The sequence below is a fragment of the Taudactylus pleione genome, unplaced genomic scaffold, assembly GCF_031769625.1.
Source record: "Taudactylus pleione unplaced genomic scaffold, aTauple2 ptg000361l, whole genome shotgun sequence".
Classification (NCBI taxonomy): Eukaryota; Metazoa; Chordata; class Amphibia; order Anura; family Myobatrachidae; genus Taudactylus; species Taudactylus pleione.
In genome coordinates this window covers 1,195,678-1,219,145 of record NW_028284762.1, presented here as the reverse complement: position 1 = coordinate 1,219,145, position 23,468 = coordinate 1,195,678, and the positions used below count along the sequence as shown (strand labels likewise).

Below are 23,468 nucleotides of genomic sequence, written 5' to 3'. Positions count from 1 at the left end.
CATAGACTGCATGTGTGTATTCCAATGAACACACAATTCTGTGAATTAGCAGCTCCACCATTTTGTGAGTGACAGCAATCTCATTCTGTGAGAGTTCTGAATCTGCAGTAAACCACAGGGTGTGATGGCATACCATATCTGTATTGCGCAAGGAACACGTCCATTAAGGCGTCAGGCTTAATGATCGGAATTTCATTGCTTTTTCTAGTTTGAGCGGCACAAATTCAGTAGGTTTTGTGAAATTTCAGATCACGTGTAAGAAGCCTTAATGGGACATGTAAAACCGTAAGGTTTTTTGTCTATGAAATATACACACACACACACCATCCAGGCTGCAGGGTCAAGTGTCTCCCCTATAACCCTCTCCCATTTCAGCTCATGAGGATCTGCATATGGGATCAGCAGATTAAAATCCTTTCAGTGTAGATCTCGAGAAAGCAGAGACCCGACCTGAATTTGGTTACTAGGTGGGGAACCGTGGCCTGGAATGATTTACATTTTTTGTAATGGCTTTGGAGCTTAGGGGGCTTAATGGTTCCCAGCAGACGCTATACAGGGTAGATGCCATTTGTCCTATAGCGGGATACTTCCTCACAAGTGCACTGAAATGACCCTTACCAGCTTTGCCAGCCAGCCACTGCAGACACCATTTTACTCGGTACATGTCATTGTTCTGCAATGTAGAAAGACAGACAAATCACATCACAGCACAGAATAATCACACCGCGGCTCTTTAGAATAGAGCCCGTGGGCAAGATAACCCCGTGACCCATCCCGGAAACTAACCCTGCAATAAACCTCTGCCAGCACACCCGGGGGAGGGCAGGCAAAATCGCACAGAGAGCGGAACATGTTGTGGTAGTCCTTGTTTGCCAGCTCAAATCCAGACACCGGGATCTGATGTGTGGCAGCACCTGACAGAAAGACGGCAACAACGTCAGCAACACAACTCAGTGCTGTCGGGTGGGGTCACATTTAGTACAGTGCATTCACAGGCTCCGCAAAATCGCTTACTTCCGGCGTGACAGTGGTAGCGGAAACCCAGCGGCAGCTCCCCTGGGAAAAGATCAGAGACAAGGTCACCGTTTGTTTCCCTACTGCCTGCGCTAGTGATTACCAGCGTGTATGAGTAATAACAATTTACTACGATTATTTATATGGTGCCAGCATATTTCACTTATGGGTACACAATAATAACACAGGGCCGGGACCACATGCAACAGGCTCCGATTTGCTGGTCACAGCAAGGTAACCACTAGATTTAAAGTGGAAATATAACAATCCATAGAGTTACATAAAGGTGTGTCCCCAGATTTAAGTTACATACATATCCCACAGAAATAAAAACTAAAGTAATTCACCCACTGTACGAGAAGAGAGATATGTAGCACCTCACCTGGGTCGATGAAGTTGTGGAAAGTATCCATGACGCCATTTAGCAGTGAATAGCGCACGCAGCCAATCTCGCAGGGGACGAATGGCTGAAGGCACAGGCCGGGCATATCTCCGTGGCTGAATATGTTAATGATGTAAATCACTTTGCTTTCGATACCTATGAAACAAATGTCAGCGAGATACATGAAGGCATTTAGGTTGTCAGTGGGTCGTACATTAAGGAGTCAATTCCATTAGGTGCAGGTTTGTTTAATGAAACTCGCAGACTTTGCACAAATGCGCGTGCAAGAGAATTGCTCCAATCCAATTAAAAATGCCTATTCACGGTACTCGCAGCGGGGGTTTGCAATTTGTCAGCCAAATGCGATGTGAGAAGTGCAACCCAAAAAAACTGACAATTTTATTTGCAGAATCATACAGATAAGCGGTTAGTGGGCATAAGAAAAGTACTGGAAGTATTTAAATGGTGTTAAATGGGTGATTTATGCATTTACTTTTATACGAATAAAGGAAAACAAACAAAAAAAAAAAGTAGAAACAAAGGTGCTTTTGGGATACTTTGAGGTAACAAAAAAATATAAAAGGCAATTTGAAAAAAAAATAAAAAATGAAATACTGTAATTAAATTGCATAAAGCAACCAAATAGTTGATTTTGAAGAGTTTCAGGCCAGTGTCTTTAAACCCCCAAAATGTACAAGTACTTACTGGAGTAATTAATCTAATTGGAAACTTCCAATTACCTAATCAGTCTTTGGGTTGGGAGGGGGGCAGAATTGGTGTCCAAGGGGTTCTGCACGGTGTCCCAACATTTCAGCCTTAAAATAATTTCCCTAAATCTCAGGCAGGTGCAAACGAAAAGAAGTTTACTCTGAGTGGTTCAATGCGAGTTGCTAATTGGATTGCAAAATTAATTCGCAGAGAAAACAGCAACTTGCACCTAATTGGATTGACCCCCTAAGCTGAAGAAGGTCCAACAAATAGACGGCCTTGCGAGCCGAAACTCGCGCAAGTGCAGGATTTGTGGAGCAAGAAATTCGAATGCAAAACAAAATGCAACTTTTGCCTAACCTATCATAGAACACATGCGCTTGAACATAATGTGCGGCCTGCCACCCCATACACACAAAAGTTTAACTGAATAAAATATCCTTGTTCATCAGTTCATCTGCTTTAGCAATCTAACGGATAAAAGGGGCTAAACCACCTTTAAATCCAACGCATCTGCTCGCTACAGTTGTTCTGCAGAGTGGCTGAGGTTACCCTTGTACACAAACCTATCACAGCCTGCCAGCGAGGGAAAGCTTGTGATTGGCTCAGTGAGGTTTGTGTATAAGGGGAACCCATCACAGCCTGCCAGCGAGGGAAAGCTTGCGATTGGCTAGAGCTTGAGGAGTGTTTCAGTGAATGACACTTTAAATTTTACAAAAAATTTATTTTATTCATACACATAGCAGCTACATCAGCCCATACCTTTCCTATGCAGGTTTTGGGCTCTTACAAATAACAAATGATTCATAACCAGACTGTAGCGCCACCTAAAGGAAGCGTGAATACAATTATACCTTCGCTCCGTTTATGTAACTGCTCCCGATGTTGTGACGCCCTTCTGGACTGTTCTTTCTGCTGCGCCTTTAAAGTGTTACAGTCATGTGATTAGTAATACATTGTAAACCTTTCCACAAATGGTTTTAGACTGACTGACAAAATGTGTTTGGCTGCTATGTGGCTATAAAAGGTTATGTCAGCTAAGCTATTACAGGTCCAAAAAGACACAATGTAGTGCGATCTGTCAGGGACATCAGTAAGTATCGCAGACGTAATTGCTCTCAGACTATGCCCAGAGCGCCGTAATTTGAATACCTAGATTAACAACACTTCTTGTTACCATCACCACCTCTCACTTTTTGTTTTTAAAAAAAAAAAAAAAAAAATTCCGCAGGCTCGGTGACAATTCCCAGTCTGTTAGTTGGTTACCCCCTGCTTCTAGCAATCCAGTTATACCGTAAATTATCACCAATTGCGCAGGCTCGGCGAACAGACACCACGCTGTTAGCCGGTTAACCCCCTGATGTCTAGCAGTTTCAAGTGTAGCCCTAGTGGTCTAATAGTCTCCTGAAAGGCTGGGTTCGGGAGAAAATACGACTTAAGCTGCATACACACACGATTTTGTTACCAACGATTTTATGAACGATTATCTGTCAGATTTTTTAAAGTGTAATGAACGATTTTTTTTTTTAACTACAAACTATTTTTGCATATTCCCTTAATGAAAATCGTTGAGTTGACAAGTCTGACTGAACTACAAACGTGAACGCGCATGAACGATAATCGTTTGACTCAGAAAGTGAACAATTTTTTCAAACGATTATCATTAAACGATATCATTTAACGATAATCGTTCAAAAAATAATTTGTGTATGCAGCTTTATGGTGCATACACGTAGCGATCAGTCAGCGATACCATATCGCTGGCTGATCGTCCTACATCCTCCCTGGTGTGCTGGATGATCAATAGCGATCATCCAGCACACCACCAAGTCAAAGACGACTATAGCGACCCGCGGTCAACGATCGCAGGACTCTATAGTAACCTGCTCGATATCGAGCAAGTTGACCTGCATGCATGGCCGATGGATGATATCGCTATCATCCATACGTGGCCGCGCATCACTGGTCGATGGTGAGTTGGTAGGGACCAAAAAATTTACGATTTTAAAGATATATCGTTCAAATCGCTCAATTATTTCGCTACATGAGTACACACCATAAGGCTAATGGAAAATGCTTTATTAACAAATAGGCGTAGCATGCTAAATTATAATAAAAATTTTATATCGAAAATGGTTACAAAAGGTACATACTAGTGTTCACGCCAGACCAGGGGCAGGACAGGGTGCTGAGGTGCAACCAGGGCTTCCTTCCCAAAAAGAGGGTAGGGACGACCATCTCCAATTCGTCACTCTTGGGGGCGTGCCCAACACTTATGGAGGTGCTGGGTTTCCCCCAAGCTCACCCCCTCATTGTGAATAGATGCACACTGCATCTATTCATCCAGCGGTGATCGGAAACTGCAACTCTTCCTACCTGGGGACAGGACAGGGCAGGCTGCATTAGCGGGGCACGATATATCGTTCTGGTCCATGTCAGGACGATACATCGTATGGTGGGTACCCAGCTTAAGTTACAATATTTAAGTAATGCACCATATACAGGATTCAGGGCTTGATTCAGAGCCGGACGCTCTGACCAGAGCGCTCGCTCTGAATCAGGGCCCTCCTCCATGAAAATGGAGCGTCCTCCTGGACGCTCGTATAGCTGTGGGTGACCACCCACAGCTATAGCGAGCGTCCATGATGATGGTCGCGATGGTCAAAGACCATCGCGACCATCAGGCTTGCGACGAGACCCTGCGGTAGGGTCTCGCTGCCGCAAGCCCAGGAGTGTTTTTGGCTCTATCAGAGCCAAAATCACTCCCACTGACATCACTACTGATGTCACTGGGGCCGGACTCAGACCCATGGGAACGCCTCCGACTGGCCGCCACGCCCCCGGCACGCCCACCAAAGGGGGCGTGCTGTCAGTCACCATCGACAGCACGCCCCCTTTGGTGCGAGACCCGAAGCGACAGCTTGGCTCTCGCAGTCCGGGTCTCGCGCATGCGCACGACGGAGCTCCCTCCGTCGTGCGCATGTGCAGGGGGGCAACATCGACCCGTTTGCGAGCGTCCTTTGCTCGCGAACGGGTCTGAATGACCCCCTCAGTTACAAAACAACCCTGCCTTAATAAGCAGAAACAGATTTATTGCTAAAATACAAATAAAGCTAAACCATTTAGGGCCCTCAGGATATTTAAGTTTTGGTAATTTAATTAAGTATAAGGAACAACTAGCATTCTCACAAGATCATTATAGAATAGGACTAATAATCAGAGTATGAATGCCATCATTATAAAGAGATACCAGGGGCACATATAGGTAGAACTGAATTCCATGTGATGCCCGGCTGAGAAAAAAGCTGCCCCCCCCCCCCCTCCTCCTCCACCCCCATAGAATCAAAGCCAAAACCAAACCAGTAAAAGAGAACAGAGAATTGGAAACATCAGGCTACAGTAGTGCTTACCCATATCTGAGAGGTTCGTTCTGACACAGACGTTCTCTGCGGGTATAAAGACAGACACAGTACTGCAACTAAATATAATGCAAACCTGCCATCTAATGCCCATATAACACATGCAAAGCGTTACTCCAAGCATAGAAGTAATTCAAGTCCAGCTAGAATAATAAACAAACATGTTTAATCCTCAATTCAATAAATATTTTACTTTATTTGAATAAAAATAAATAAATAGAGCGTTATATACCTTATGGTGCATACACACGATCAGATTTTTCCTTCAGATATGGACGATAACGATTTAAAAATCGTTCAGTCGTTCATATCTGAAGGAAAATCGTTCATATCTGACATGCCTGAACGATGGACGATCAACGATGCGCGTTCCCGTTTGTCAGATAACGATATCTGACATCTGATGGGTTTGCAGTCAGACTTGGACGATTCCATTCATTTTAATGCAGTCAAAAATCGTTCAAAACTTTGGTAAAATCGTTCAAATCGTTCATCTGACAAAATCTGACAAGTCTGACCGTGTGTACGCTCCACTATGCTGGGCATACACAGCCAGATAAAATGTCTGTCAGACCGACAGACATTTTATCTGGCAGCATGCCAGCCGCAGATGTCGCCGGCATACACTGTGAGAGAAATCTCAGATGTATAGCCCGACATCCGCGCTCCGCCCCCGGGGGAGGAGACATTTCCCTGTTCCTTCCGTAGGAAGGAACACAGGAAATGTCTGTCTGTCGGCCGCGCAGGGCATACACTGCCCGATGCGGCCGACAGTTTACCGGGTAAATATCGCATCGGACGGGCATGCTGGACAATCCTGCATGCCCGACCGAACAATATTTAACCCTCGGTCGCCCGCACACACGCTACAATTATCGGGGCGATCCGCCGATATCAGGCGGATCGCCCTGATAATTGTAGCGTGTATGGCCAGCATAAGTCCAAAGATTCCCAAACTCTGCCACTACAGTCCACACTGTGCTTGAGCACAGGTGACTTAATTAGTACCTCAGTCAAATAGATTTAACCATCAGGACTCAAGCATGGATACAGTCAGGTGCATAAATATTGGGACATTGACATAATTTTCATATTTTGGCCTCTATTCACCACCACAATGATTTGAAATGAAACAAACAAGATGTGCTTTAACTGCAGACTTTCAGATTTAATTTGAGGAGTAATTACATCCAAATCAGGTGAACGGTGTAGGAATTACAACGGTTTCTATATGTGCCTCCCACTTTTTAAGGGGCCAAAAGTAATGGGACAAACTAAACAATCCTAAATCTAACTTTCATTTCAAAGCCATTGTGGTGGTGAATAGAGGCCAAAATATGAAACACCTGTCAGTGTCCCAATATTTATGCACCTGACTATCTTTAAAACCTAGACTGTAATGGCAGAGATTGGGGAACCTCACCTTTCCTCTGATTGGGGACAGAGAGGAACCCCCCACAATCACACAGATTTTCGGCCGGTTGTATTGGTGCTGCTGGCCACCGTGGTGGTTGTATAATAAGAATAGCGCACAATTTGAAATTAAAGTAAGTCCAGCTGCCAGTGTCCGGTCTGGGAGAGAAGGACCCTACTCCTGTGGGTACAAGGGACAGACTAACGTCTCAGAGGAGTTCTGGAAATAGCAATTCATAGTCATCTCATCATCCCTCTTCTTCTAAATACTCCATATATATACACACACACACACTCTATAACAGATTGTTGCCTTTAACTTGCGCTTCAAATTAAAATTACACTGAAAACCCCAAGTTTTTCTACAAGCTGCTCCTCCCTCCAAAAATCCAATTAGAAGGATTCATTTAAAACACCAAAAAACATGAGAGAGGGCGCTATTATGACCTCCTACTTAAAAAAAAAAATAATAATATATATATATATATATATATATATATACACACACACACACACACACACACACACCTATATAGAGTTGTGGGTTTGGCACTCCAAGTATAGAAGTATAAATTGCTGCGTGCCCTTGTCAAATAGTACATAAACGGATGATTGAATCACCCTGTGGCGGTGAAACAATACACGGCACTGCAGCTGGATAAAAAAAAAAGACAAACTTTACTTCAATGTTTCGGGGCTTCCGTGCCCCGTCGTCAGGAAGACAAAGAAATATGTATTGTCATGTATTGTTTCACCTCCACAGGGTGATTCAATCGTGTGTGTGTAAAATATATATATATATATATATATATACACACACACATATATACATACACTCGCATACATACACACACACATATATATATATATATATATATATGTGTGTATGTATGTATGCGAGTGTATGTATATATGTGTGTGTGTATATATATATATATATATATATATATATATCTATATCACTAATCCACGGCACTCACCATTCCTAGATTTGGGGTGCAACATGGTATGTGACCACATTGTTTAAATAGAAATCACAGGGGCTCTGCACTCACCATAATAACTAATAATAATAATAAACATAATAAACAGTGGGGTTTTGGTTCATGAATTGATCAATGCATTTAAGCTTGCAGCCCATCGTCACGGGACCCCACTTTACTGCAAGTCGCTACTCTATTGCTCAGAATTATAACATGGACATAGCCATCACGTTAGTGTTAAACTCAGGGTATGCTATCAAGGTTTAAAGCTCACAGCAACTTTGCTTTTAAATGTGAGACAGTTACCAAGCACACCTGTTGCAAAGCACCTAGGAAAACAGCTGACACAAGTTAGATAACTAGTTAAAAGTGGTGCATGAGAAAATGTGATCACAAAAATGATTAATTATAAAAATTAATCATAATAAACAAAAAGCACTAATCCACGGCACTCACCATTCCTAGCTTTGGGGTGCAACATGGTATGTGACCACATTGTTTAAATAGAAATCACAGGGGCTCTGCACTCACCATAATAAATAATAATAATAAACTGTCTCACATTTAAAAGCAAAGTTGCTGTGAGCTTTAAACCTTGATAGCATACCCTGAGTTTAACACTAACGTGATGGCTATGTCCATGTTATAATTCTGAGCAATAGAGTAGGGACTTGCAGTAAAGTGGGGTCCCGTGACGATGGACTGCAAGCTTAAATGCATTGATCAATTCATGAACCAAAACCCCACTGTTTATTATTATTAGTTATTATGGTGAGTGCAGAGCCCCTGGGATTTATAATATATATATATATATATATATTTTTTTTTTTTTTATTAGTTCCAGACGGGCGGCACTACCATTATCCAAATACTAAATCCCTGGTGTCTTTGTAGGTGCCACTTATCAAATGGGGCCCAAACATACACAAACCACTTGCGGCAAGTTTTATGCCGAGGCCGATGCAGTAAACTTGTGCATCGACACGTTGGAAGTTTATGCTGCTTCTGTGTCACCTATTTATACCAGAGTGCCGCCGCAAGTGGTTTGTGTAGAAAACAGGGCTTGACGAATGTTTCTAAAACCCAGCAGCCAGGATGAAAGTGTAGGAGCCAGACCACCATCCCCCCAGGGCAGCATTACTGAGCATTTACGCCCCAGGCAATCAACCCCCATGGCCACACCACTAACTGGGTATCCCAGGTAAACCCCCCCCAGTGGTGGACCTCTATGCAGTGCCCCATTAACAGTGCCCCCAGTAGTGGTCCCCCCTATGAATTGCCCCTAGTAGCGCCCCCACCCCTTATACAGTACCCAGTAGCGGCCACCCTCCATACGGTGCCCCCAGTAGCGGTCAACCTCTATACGGTACCCCCAGTAGCAGCCACCCCACCTATACAGTGCCCCCCGTAGTGGTCCCCCTTATATAGTGCTCCCCCTATGCATTGCCCATGGCAGTAGTCCACCCAGTAGTAGCCCCCCTATACAGTGCCCCCAGGAGTAGTACCCCCCTATGCACTGCCCCTAGTAGCACCCCCCCCCCGTACAGTCCCCCAGTACCAACCCTCCCCCCCTGTACAGTGCCCCCAGTAGCGGTCATACCCCCTATGCAGTGCCCCTTACACACACACAAAAAACTTACCTGAATCCCCGCTCCTGACGCTGACCGCTTCAAGTCTCGGCCCACTCTTCTCCTGCACTATAGGAGAGACGTCTTGACGTCTCTCCCATCACCTGCTGCGGGGGGGGAGCCGTGTCTGACTCTCATTGGCTGCTATAACAAACACGTGTTTGTAAACTGTGTAGTGTGGACTGCGCTCACGGTCTGCACTACACTAGCAGCAGCAGCAGGGGGTTGCTGCAAATCTGGTCGCCAGGGCGACCTGGCCTACGGGTTTTCTTGAGCCCTGGTATAAATATATAAAACACACACACACACACACACACACACACACACACATATATATTTTCACAGTTCACAACAAAAGGGACAGGCGGCACTCAATTACCGAGGGGTATTCAGCGTGATGTGGAGAAGTTCAAATAAAGCTCTAACGCGTTTCTTCCCTATTGGGATTTCTTCAGAGGGATGTGTTAGGGCTTTATTTGAGCTTATCCACAACACATCCCTCTGAACAAATCCCAATAGGGAAGAAACGTGTTAGGGCTTTATTTGAACTTATCCACATCACGCTGAATTTGCACTCCCCGCCTAAGGACGGAGTACAAGGGTCGGGAGCTCTGCTATTGACACTAGACCTCCAGACAGTGCTCTGGCATTACAAAGTCTCTCTACAGCAAAGGGACGAAGATCGAGTGCTCCGTCACCCGCACCGGATCCACCCAGTCATTACACACTCCCCGCTAGGAGACGGAGACTGGGAGCGGAGACTCTGGCCACCTTTCAGCCAAACATTCTCCCGCAGGAGACAACTACCGAAAAACAAGAGACACTCACGGCGGTTCCTTCCGTGGGAAGAAGGAGGTAAAAAGATTTGTTTTTCCTTACCCACACACTGGTAGCCCTGCTACATTGTTCTTCTGGTATTAATTATACCGCCGGCACATCCATCACACGGCATAATTCCTTTAAGGCTGGAATAACATAACCATTCTAGAAGGATTTCACCTTTCATCGATACATTTACTTGGAACATTTAGTGTCTCAACGGAGCTACCTATAATTGAATTCCAATAAACGTTCTCAATTTATTTGCATTGTGGATCCATATATCTTTATTAACATTTTTTTGGATACATTTATTTGGAACATTGGGCCTGATTCAGACCCACTCGCGAGCGGCTGTCCGCTCGCAAGTGGGTCGATGTTCTGGACTGAGCATGCGCACGACGGAGGGAGCTCCGTCGCGCGCATGCGCCAGACGCGACGAGCGAAGGAAAGTCCTTCGCTCGTTGTGTCCGATCAAAGGGGGCGTGCTGTCAATGTTGATTGACAGCACGCCCCCTTTGGTAGGCGTGCCTCCCTGACGGGGGCGTTCCCACGGGAACGCCTCCCGTCAGAAGCCGGCCCACTGACATCACTAGTGATGTCAGTGGGAGTGATTTTGGCTCTGATAGAGCCAAAATCACTCCGGAGCTTGCGGTTGAAAACCTCAACCGCAGGCTCCGGCTCTCAAATTCGATGGTCGCGATGGTCTCGACCATCGCCGCCATCAAAATGCACGCTCGTATAGCCTGTGGGTGGTGACCCACAGCTATACGAGCGTCCAGAAGGACGCTCCATTTTCATGGAGGCCGGCCCTCATTCAGAGCGTGCGCTCTGCTCAGAGCGTACGGCTCTGAATGAGGGCCATTGTGTCTAAACGGAGCTACACTGTGAATTCACATATTCAAATTGACATTTTTTTTGGAGTGCAATTGACCAAAGGAACTTTCAAAAATCAAAAGGATTTTCCTTATAAATTTCCTTCTGTTGTGGATCTCTTCTTATTTTATACTATATATATATATTATCATTTGTACATTTTTATGATGATCATGCTCATCTCTATTAATGTTGTATGTTTAGAACCACAAGGGTCAGTATACCATGTTATGCTAAATAAATATTGTTTACTTATTTTTTTCAAACATTTGGGCACATTTTTTATTATCTACACCTCCACAGCGCTGTGTATATATCTTTTTATTTACAATAGTCTAGGCACCTGGTGCTTCCAGACATTTTAGTATACCAAATAATATTCAAACGTGTCCATGGAAGACAAACACACTTCTCTGCCATGTAATGGTGCATACACACGGTCAGATTTTTCCTTCAGATATGAACGATAACGATTTAAAAATCGTTCAGTCGTTCATATCTGAAGGAAAATCTGACATATCTGACATGCCTGAACGATGGACGATGAACGATGCGCGTTCCCGTTTGTCAGATAACGATATCTGACATGTGATGTGTTTGCAGTCAGACTTGGACGATTCCATTCATTTTAATGCAGATTCTGTTAGTATAATTAAAAATCACTCAAACCAGTAGCAACAATGTATATAATAAATGAATTATATCTTTATTAAGACAAAGCAGCCAATGCTTATAAATTCAATAAGAGCAATAAAACACACATGTAAATAATGAAATTGCATGTAAATAATGGTTCCTAAAATGTATGAATATAGAGTCCCGGACTTTTGAACAACATTTGGTGAAACCCTCTGAAGAATTCCTCCATACACAAATATATTTTTTGAACTGATGTTGATTAGTTCATCATCCGGTATAAAAGTTACAAAGTAATAAATGGGTGTCGATATTACCTTCCGTATAGTTGGATCAGACCCAGATCTGGGTATATGAATACAATGTGGATGATGGTTACCGTGGCTGAAGATGGCAGACCTCCCGATCTCGACCCAGCTGACGATGGAGATGCAGAGGGGAGTGGGTGGTCGCTCTAGTGCTCCAGGTCCGGCACAGGAGGGGCAAAACAATGTACTCCGTGCTCTATGAGTGAATGGGTCGTCTGACCAAGATGCACGTGCTCTACCCGACCAGCGGGGAGACTTGGGAAGAATTGAATGACGCCGCTCTGAGGCTCCGTGTCAGGGGGAAAGGAACAGAGGGCTCTGCGTCCCGGATGGGTATGGAGGATATTCCACTGCAAGCTGATAGAATGGCTTAAAGCTTGCCAGGCACGGTGTGTAGACGTGCAGAGAGAGCCAGTGATGAGACTCCAGGAATCAAAAACCGGGTAGATGTAGCAAAATCAAGCACCAATGCGTTTCAACGTCCTTCTGACGCCTTTTTCAAGGTGAATGCAGTCAAAAATCGTTCAAATCGTTCATCTGACAAATCTGACAAGTCTGACAAATCTGACCGTGTGTATGCTCCATAAGAGGTGGCAGCTTTCTCCTCAAGGTACTGGTTTGGACAAGACAGCTAAGTAGATCTAGAGAATGGGAGAGGGGAAAAAGCACCTAATAGTGTAATAAATTAAGTGAATTAGGGTAGACACACAAAGGGTAACCCCTCTTATATGCGTACCAGATATTTTCTTGAAGAAAATTGGTGAATGTAATCCAATTTCAGTGTTAGGGGTTCCAGTGTTTTTAGAGAAAAAAAAAAAATAAAAATATTAAAGTCCAGTGATGTACTTCTGATGTTTTAGGGCTAGATATTGTATTACCCTCTTCCTAGAGGGTATTTCTATAATTTAAGATAAAAAATTCTTTTAAGAGTTATAAAATAACACACAGGTTGAGTCTCCCATATCCAAATATTCCAAAATACGGAATATTTTTAGCATGACTGGGATAGTGAAACCTTTGCTTTTTGATGGTTCAATGTACACAAACATTGTTTAAGGCACAAAATTATTACAAATAAAGTATAAAATTACCTTAAGGCTGTGTGTATAAGATGTATATAAAACAAATGCATTCTGTGTTTAGATTTGGACCCTATTCCCAAAGGTGCATACACACGGAACGATTTTGTAACCAACGATTTTCTGTCGATTTTCCCTTGAAAAAGTGTACGATTTTTTGAAGTGTAATGAACGATTTTTTGAACAATGAATGAATAATGTTCCTTCCCTTAATGAAAATCGTCACGTTGGACAGTCTGAAATGGACGATGAACGATAACTACAAACGGGAGTGCGCATTTGTGATTATCGTTAATCGTTATAACTCAAACTGAATGATTTTGTTGAACGATTTAATGATAACGACGTCGTTATCAACAAATCGTTCAAAAAAATAGTTACGTGTGTATGCACCTGAAGACATTTCAATATGGTATAGATATATTCCAATATCCAAAATACCCCTGTAATTTATATATATATAAAAAATTGGCGGGTGCCCTACAACTCTATTAGAGACTACTTTGTTGCAAATCCTTTGCAGGCAATTACAGCCTGAAGTCTGGAACGCATAGACATCACCAGACGCTGGGTTTCATCCCTGGTGATGCTCTGCCAGGCCTCTACTGCAAATGTCTTCAGTTCCTGCTTGTTCTTGGGGCATTTTCCCTTCAGTTTTGTCTTCATCAAGTGAAATGCATGCTCAATCGGATTCAGGTCAGGGGATTGACTTGGCCATTGCATAACATTCCACTTTTTAGCCTTAAAAAACGCTTTGGTTGCTTTTGCAGTATGCTTCGGGTCACTGTCCATCTGCACTGTGAAGCGCCGTCCAATGAGTTCTGAAGCATTTGACTGAATATGAGCATATAATATTGCCCGAAACACTTCAGAATTCATTCTGCTGCTTTTGTCAGCAGTCACATCATCAATAAATACAAGGGAACCAGTTCCATTGGCAGCCATACATGCCCACGCCATGACACTACCACCACCATGCTTCACTGATGAGGTGGTATGTTTTGGATCATGAGCAGTTCCTTTCCTTCTCCATACTCTTCTCTTCCCATCACTCTGGTACAAGTTGATCTTTGTCTCATCTGTCCATAGGATGTTGTTCCAGAACTGTAATGGCTTTTTTTAGATGTTGTTTGGCAAACTCTAATCTGGTCTTCCTGTTTTTGTGGCTCACCAATGGGTTACATCTTGTGGTGAACCCTCTATATTCACTCTTGTGAAGTCTTCTCTTGATTGTTGACTTTGACACATATACACCTACCACCTGGAGAGTGTTCTTGATTTGGCCAACTGTTGTGAAGGGGTTTTTCTTCACCAGGGAAATAATTATTTTGTCATCCACCACAGTTGTTTTCCGTGGTCTTCCGGGTCTTTTGGTATTGCTGAGCTCTCCGATGCATTCGTTCTTTTTAAGAATGTTCCAAACAGTTGATTTGGCCACACCTAATCTTTTTGCTATCTCTCTGATGGGTTTGTTTTGATTTTTCAGAATAATGATGGCTTGCTTCACTGATAATAACAGCTCTTTGGATCTCATATTGAGAGTCGACAGCAACTGATTCCAAATGCAAATGTCACACCTAGAATCAACTCCAGACCTTTTACCTGCTTAATTGATAATGAAATAACGAGGGAATAGCCCACACCTGTCCATGAAATAGCTTTTGAGTTGATAGTCCCATTACTTTTGGCTCCTTAAAAAGTGGGAGTTACATATAGAAACCGTTCACCTGATTTGGATGTAATTACCCTCAAATTAAATCTGAAAGTCTGCAGTTAAAGCACATCTTGTTTGTTTCATTTCAAAGCCATTGTGGTGGTGAATAGAGGCCAAAATATGAAAATTCTGTCAATGTCCCAATATTTATGCACCTTACTATATATATATATATATATATATATATATATATATATATATATATATATATATATATATATATATGCCGTCGCACGCAACTCTTTGGTCTGTGGGTATTGATAAAGTGTCCAGTGAGGCCCGAAACGTCGACATGTACAATATTGACGCTATGTGAGTGAACAAACGTCTATCAATTTTTGCATAGATTAGACTGGTGAGTGCTCTCTCTATATTAGCATATGTTTTTGTTCCAACAGTTATGTCTGAGACTACGCACCCCAGCAGCATGAATGTATGCTTTTTGTGAGTGCCATCTGGACATTGGCAATGCTATATATCTATCCCCCACACCCTCGAATGGTATGCAACGCGGCTTCCCCACTTCCAGCGTACAACTACACGAGCAGTCTCTGAAAATTATAAAATCTAAATAACATGGGTGGAAAACTCGGGTTGCCATGGAGTATATCAAAGACAATGAATTATCAGGTAACTATAATTCAAGTTCTCTCGTTCATTACACCATGGCAGAACACACAATGGACGCACGCATACAATACGACAGTGGTTCTCAAACTCAGTCCTCAGGACCCCACACAGTTCACGTTTTCCAAGTCACCACCAGCAGGTGTACAGGTGGGAATCGGTATGAAATACCGCCGGCTATTCGGTAAAAAAAAACGAACGGAACCGAGTCGAACCGAGCCTGCACATCCCTAGTATAAACTAACCTAACCCTCCTTAGGGGTGCATAACCCTAACCTCCCCCCCCCCCCCCCAAGTGCCTAACTCTAATCCCCCCACTAAGTGCCTAAGCCTAATCCACCCACTAAGTGCCTAACCCTAAACCCCCCCCCTTCCCCGCTGCCTAAACCTAAGACCCCGGGGGGTGCCTAACCCCAACCCTCCCTAAGGGTGCCTAACCCTAAGTCCCCCTCGGGTGCCCTAAACCTAACCCTCCTCCCCGCCGCCCCCCCCCCCCCCCCCCCCCCCCCCCCGCGGCGCCCGGCATCACTTAGATCGGGGAAATGACAGGCGTCTAGATATAGTCGTGATTCCGGCAGCCGGCTTCCCGATATACACTCACTGCCACATTTTAAAAGACCCACAGGTGCAGGAATTAATTTACTTGTGATTCTTTTAGGAGACCTGGAAAATATGCACTGTTTGGGGTCCTGAAGACAGAGTTTGAGAACCTGTGCAATACAATATGTTCCCATACCTTATGGATTACAGAGGTGTCCCTTCTTACCGCTACTTCAGCCCATCGCCAGTGACATAGTGGGTACTCACTAGAAGATGTGCCCGGAATGTCGGTCTGATCCGCCAACTTATCGTCTAGTGTGTACCCAGCATAAGACACAAAATTACGATACGCTACTCATATCATCACATCTGTAAATCCTTTATCACAAGAGGTTTTAAATGGGTTCTAGTTTATTTTGGAGTTAATAAAGTGTTTTCGCCCAGACAAAAACGTCCTGGATTTGAATAGAGCACAGGTTCTCAAACTCGGTCCTCAGGACCCCAAAAAGTGCATGTTTTCCAGGTTTTCTTGCATGCAGAATCACAAGTGAAATAATTATCTCCACTTGTGGATCTTTTAAAATGTGTCAGTGAGTAATGGTTACACCTGTGCACCTGCTGGGTGACCTGGAAAACGTGACCTGTGTGTGGGGTCCTGGGGACCGCGTTTGGGAACCACTGGAATAGGGCAATCCTTCGGAAAGAGGCAAAATACGGGCCTATGTCTGACAAAGATCTTCTTTAGCGACATTAATATCCTTCATCCATGCAAATATCTCTTTGAATTGTTCAAGAGGACGATTTCTTGCCCTAGTCTGAGAATCGCAGTTTATGCAAAAAATGCTTTAATTTCCAGTAGGAAACTTCCATTACAGGCTGCCCAGTCTAACTGATGTGGTAAGTTCTCCTTCTTCCGAATATCCTACACTTGTTACTAATCTAACTTTCCGTGTTCAGTGCATACATAAAAGCACCCACGCTTAGGATCTTACCTCGAGCGGGAGTCTCATCAGTTTGAGATCGGTCGCTGGTCCCATCCTGCTACACGCATAAGTGCTTTTCAGGAACTGCTGAGTTAGAGACTGCTCAGATATCCTGGCTCCGTTTAACTGGTCTGGTGCTTCCTATAGGACACTGTGGGGGGGTATGTGCAAAGCAACGGTCTCTAATTCAGTCATACTTAATGAAAATCACCACATCCAAGTTTGCTCCCTTAGGGATCTTAGGAACAAGCCATAGCCCCTATAGCACTTACTTTCGGGGATATGGCTGCGGTTTGTGACTGTACCACTTAGACCATCTGCAGATGGCGTTAGCTTGTAGGGTTCCCATAACCAGCAATGGGGGGACCCAGCAACAGCCTTTCTGGCTTCAGTGAAGACTTTGAGGCTTTGCAGAGTTCCTGGCGGGAGAAAGTGCGGAGGCACAAAACTTAGTAGCCCATTGTCAGCAGCGATCCTAAACAAAATATTCCGCCGGTATTTAGTATAGGTGTTAAATGGAGCCCTGAGACAGCAGACCGGTGTACCTGGGTTAGCCAGCCTGTTCTCTGTCAGCAGCTTCAGACGGTGCATTGCTAGGGCCAATGAGAAGTAAAGCCCCTGCACTACAGAAAGAAAAGCAAAATGCTACCTAACCTAGCCAGCTTAGAGGCATGAAAAACACACGTGCTGCATTACAAGCCATCTGGGGAGTTTTTTTTAAAATACATCAGTCTCTAAGTAACTTAAGGTGCATACACACGGAACGATATATCGCTACGAGATGAAACATAACGATATTGTTCAACGATATATCGTTCCGAGTGTATGCAATGAACGACCAACGATGCATGCTCCCGCTGGTCGATAATGACATCGGGTATGCATAGAGGCCCATCTGGACGATATTGTGCATTTTCCATAGGGGTTTGCAATCGTGGGTGATATCTTTGGTGTGTGGATGAACAATACCGTTCATCCAGCACACCAGGAATTTCAAGGGAGATCGTTCGCTGAACAGATCGTCCAGTGTGTACCCAGCATAAGAAACCGTCTAACCCACTGTCAGGGCTGCCAGGCATTCATGAAGTAAAAGAGGCTTCACCTAAAACTCAGAAAGCGTAGTCTGCACTGACACAGGGAAAACTACCATTAATCTGACCACAGCCCTACCGCAGAAATGTTGCAGGTGGGATTTTAGTTATTTCTTTACTATTACATTTATTTCCCATCCAGAACATCACATCGAGAATGATTTACAGATTTATAGGCAACTAGCTGTTGCCGGTGGCTTCACTGATTTGCATAGGGGCCCTGTCGTAGGAGTCACCCACGTGACCAGCAGCGCTATACAGACTGGTGGCAGCTGCACCTTCACCCACCACTCACACCAATGTCACTGTGTGCCCTGTGCACAGACTGCTATGTAACCTCTCCTATTCACCCACCACTCACACCAATGTCACTGTGTGCCCTGTGCACAGACTGCTATGTAACCTCTCCTATTCACCCACCTCTCACACCTATGTCACTGTGTGCCCTGTGCAGACTGCTATGTATCCTCTCCTATTCACCCACCACTCACACCAATGTCACTGTGTGTCCTGTGCACATACTGCTATGTAACCTCTCCTATTCACCCACCTCTCACACCAATGTCACTGTGTGCCCTGTGCACAGACTGCTATGTAACCTCTCCTATTCACCCACCACTCACACCAATGTCACTGTGTGCCCTGTGCACAGACTGCTATGTAACCTCTCCTATTCACCCACCTCTCACACCTATGTCACTGTGTGTCCTGTGCACATACTGCTATGTAACCTCTCCTATTCACCCATTCACACCTATGTCACTGTGTGTCCTGTGCGCAGACTGCTATGTAACCTCTCCTATTCACCCATTCACACCTATGTCACTGTGTGCCCTGTGCACAGACTGCTATGTAACCTCTCCTATTCACCCACTCACACCAATGTCACTGTGTGCCCTGTGCAGACTGCTATGTATCCTCTCATATTCACCCACCACTCACACCTATGTCACTGTGTGCCCTGTGCACAGACTATGTAACCTCTCCTATTCACCCACCTCTCACACCAATGTCACTGTGTGCCCTGTGCACAGACTGCTATGTAACCTCTCCTATTCACCCATTCACACCTATGTCACTGTGTGCCCTGTGCACAGACTGCTATGTAACCTCTCCTATTCACCCACTCACACCAATGTCACTGTGTGCCCTGTGCAGACTGCTATGTATCCTCTCATATTCACCCACCACTCACACCTATGTCACTGTGTGCCCTGTGCACAGACTATGTAACCTCTCCTATTCACCCACCTCTCACACCAATGTCACTGTGTGCCCTGTGCACAGACTGCTATGTAACCTCTCCTATTCACCCATTCACACCTATGTCACTGTGTGCCCTGTGCACAGACTGCTATGTAACCTCTCCTATTCACCCACTCACACCAATGTCACTGTGTGCCCTGTGCAGACTGCTATGTATCCTCTCATATTCACCCACCACTCACACCAATGTCACTGTGTGCCCTGTGCACAGACTATGTAACCTCTCCTATTCACCCACCTCTCACACCTATGTCACTGTGTGCCCTGTGCGCAGACTGCTATGTAACCTCTCCTATTCACCCACCACTCACACCAATGTCACTGTGTGCCCTGTGCACAGACTGCTATGTAACCTCTCCTATTCACCCACCTCTCACACCAATGTCACTGTGTGCCCTGTGCACAGACTGCTATGTAACCTATCCTATTCACCCACTCACACCAATGTCACTGTGTGCCCTGTGCAGACTGCTATGTAACCACTCCTATTCACCCATTCACACCTATGTCACTGTGTCCTGTGCACATACTGCTATGTAACCTCTCCTATTCACCCACCACTCACACCAATGTCACTGTGTGCCCTGTGCACAGACTGCTATGTAACCTCTCCTATTCACCCACCACTCACACCAATGTCACTGTGTGCCCTGTGCACAGACTGCTATGTAACCTCTCCTATTCACCCACCACTCACACCAATGTCACTGTGTGTCCTGTGCATACTGCTATGTAACCTCTCCTATTCACCCACCACTACATGTCACTGTGTGCCCTGTGCACAGACTGCTATGTATCCTCTCCTATTCACCCACCACTCACACCAATGTCACTGTGTGCCCTGTGCAGACTGCTATGTATCCTCTCATATTCACCCACCACTCACACCAATGTCACTGTGTGCCCTGTGCAGACTGCTATGTATCCTCTCATATTCACCCACCACTCACACCAATGTCACTGTGTGCCCTGTGCACAGACTGCTATGTAACCTCTCCTATTCACCCACCTCTCACACCAATGTCACTGTGTGCCCTGTGCACATACTGCCAAGCAACCTCTCCTACTCAAGTAACCACGGGCCCAAAGCACCTCTCCCCCCCCACACCAGCCGTGCGCATGGTGTCACACCTGTCTCTTGCATTGATGATGGGAATACATTTTGTTTTGGTTATTGCTCAGCTTTTACCTTAACAGATTGAGAGGAAACAAAGTGCAGGTTATTTCTATGAGTTCCCACTACGAAATTATAATTTTCATCAAAATTGGTTCAGTAGTTTTTGCGCCAACTTGGAACAGACAGACAGACACAACGTTCTTATTATATTAGTATAGATGAGAGAGTGATGTCTTCCCCAGCACGGAGACTGCATATTATTCGGTACCAACTACAAGACACAAAGGCCTGACAACTAGCAGTATTCTAACAGCCCCCAAGATTTTACTTGCTCAAGATCAGCTTTGGGGCTTGGCTCCTCCACCTCGCGGCTCCTCCACGCTTTGGCTCTTTCAGCATATCTCTCTTTCTCTTCAACGCTCAACATCTAAAATGTAAAAACACACTTTAGCAAATTGCAACAAGACAAATCTTGGAAAACCAGTCACCAGGTTCTATATGAAATGATCTTTATAATGTATCTGATGCAGAGGGAGTACTACACCAGTTTGCTTAATGCTTCTTGTAGGGAAGGAATAGCCGAAGACTTAGTAGATGGAGTGGAAGTAAATCATTAAGGATACAGGAGTCTGCCCAGAAAGACCTTGGCCGGTCCATAATTTAGAGTTGTTTCTATGAGCCAAGTCATATATAGGTGTACAAACTGTCCATAGTGGGAACAGTCCCGATTTACATGGATATTTACTACATGCATCACGATTTAGAAGGTATCATTTGGGCAGAATGGATTTTGCAAACAGGAACTTTTGGTAGAGATGGGAATAGAAGAATTATTCATCAGAACCATCAATGGTTGTTCGGTAATACGTTTTTGGCTGGCACGCCCAGCAGGTTACAGATTTTTTTTCTTTTCATCTCCCAAAATCAAAAAACTCTCAAGGTGCCCATACACGGAGCGATTTGCAAACGATCCGATGTCGTATGCAATCTCCCTTGAACGCTCTCCGGCAGCTGAAGTGAACGATGTGCAGCAAAAGCTGCATGATGTTCACCCAATCTATCGTGCATGTTCTAATGATTTATCGTGCATGATGTAATGATTGGCATATTCATTAGATCGAGTGCGATAGGACACGGATGCAGGCTCGATTACGTCCTAAGGACGCTTCAGGCGGCACTGCTGCATAGGTTCTGGCTGCAGGGTGCATTCTAGGCGCAGTGTTAGCCAGATGAGGCGAGCAGAAAAAAACTCTGAGTGCCGGAGCACATGATTCCGATGGCCTTATACAGCCCCCGGGCCTGAGGTTCCCCATCCCTGTTATAGCGGGTCTCTCCCAGGACAGTACATACAGCATACTGACATGTTATTATAGCTGGTCTCTCCCAGGACAGTACATACAGCATACTGACATATTATAGCTGGTCTCTCCCATGACAGTACATAAAGCATACAGACATGTTATTATAGCTGGACTCTCCCAGGACAGTACATAAAGCATACTGACATGTTATTATAGCTGGTCTCTCCCAGGACAGTACATACAGCATACTGACATGTTATTATTATAGCTGGTCTCTCCCAGGACAGTACATACAGCATACTGACATATTATAGCTGGTCTCTCCCAGGACAGTACATACAGCATACTGACATATTATAGCAGGACTCTCCCAGGACAGTACATACAGCATACTGACATGTTATTATAGCTGGTCTCTCCCAGGACAGTACATACAGCATACTGACATGTTATTATTATAGCTGGTCTCTCCCAGGACAGTACATACAGCATACTGACATATTATAGCTGGTCTCTCCCATGACAGTACATACAGCATACTGACATATTATAGCAGGACTCTCCCAGGACAGTACATAAAGCATACAGACATATTATAGCAGGACTCTCCCAGGACAGTACATACAGCATACCGACATATTATTATAGCTGGTCTCTCCCAGGACAGTACATACAGCATACTGACATGTTATTATAGCTGGTCTCTCCCAGGACAGTACATACAGCATACTGACATGTTATTATTATAGCTGGTCTCTCCCAGGACAGTACATACAGCATACTGACATATTATAGCTGGTCTCTCCCATGACAGTACATACAGCATACTGACATATTATAGCAGGACTCTCCCAGGACAGTACATAAAGCATACAGACATGTTATTATAGCTGGTCTCTCCCAGGACAGTACATACAGCATACTGACATATTATAGCTGGTCTCTCCCAGGACAGTACATACAGCATACAGACATGTTGTTATTATAGCTGGTCTCTCCCAGGACAGTACATACAGCATACTAACATGTTATTATAGCGGGTCTCTCCCAGGACAGTACATACAGCATACTGACATGTTACACATTATAGCTGGTCTCTCCCAGGACAGTACATACAGCATACTAACATGTTATTATAGCTGTTCTCTCCCAGGACAGTACATACAGCATACTGACATGTTATTATAGCTGGTCTCTCCCAGGACAGTAAATACAGCATACTGACATGTTACACATAGGAGGATTAATCACATGTAAGATGGCCTCTCCCAGTAGTGCGCTATAAAATATAAATACATATACTGTATAAGTGTTACAGGTTTATATATATTATATATGTGTTACAGGTTTATATATATTATATTAGATGTGTTACAGGTTGGTGGGGTGCGGAGAGGAGTCTGTGCAGGTACATGATACATCACATGTAAGATGGCCTCTCCCAGTAGTGATTGATTTTATATATATATAGAACTTACCTTTGTTATCTCTATTTCTACGAAGTCCATAGGGTTCTACAGGATACCTTGGGGTATAGGTGATGACGTCAGGCATCGGACACCAC

At 44.3% G+C, this 23,468-nt stretch overlaps 1 protein-coding gene across 1 annotated transcript in view; it reads right to left on the bottom strand.

Moving 5' to 3' along the window:
- The window catches only part of MAEL (maelstrom spermatogenic transposon silencer), a 62,077-nt gene that overhangs the window by 21,312 nt on the left and 17,297 nt on the right, over nt 1–23,468 (bottom strand). Inside the window, exons 2-8 of the mRNA XM_088444390.1 lie at nt 20,932–21,030; nt 5,515–5,550; nt 2,959–3,025; nt 1,397–1,552; nt 1,015–1,056; nt 787–914; nt 619–673 (exon numbers count right to left, since the gene is read on the bottom strand). Coding sequence (XP_088300516.1) covers nt 619–673; nt 787–914; nt 1,015–1,056; nt 1,397–1,552; nt 2,959–3,025; nt 5,515–5,550; nt 20,932–21,030 — 583 coding nt within the window. The remainder of the gene's footprint in view (nt 1–618; nt 674–786; nt 915–1,014; nt 1,057–1,396; nt 1,553–2,958; nt 3,026–5,514; nt 5,551–20,931; nt 21,031–23,468) is intronic.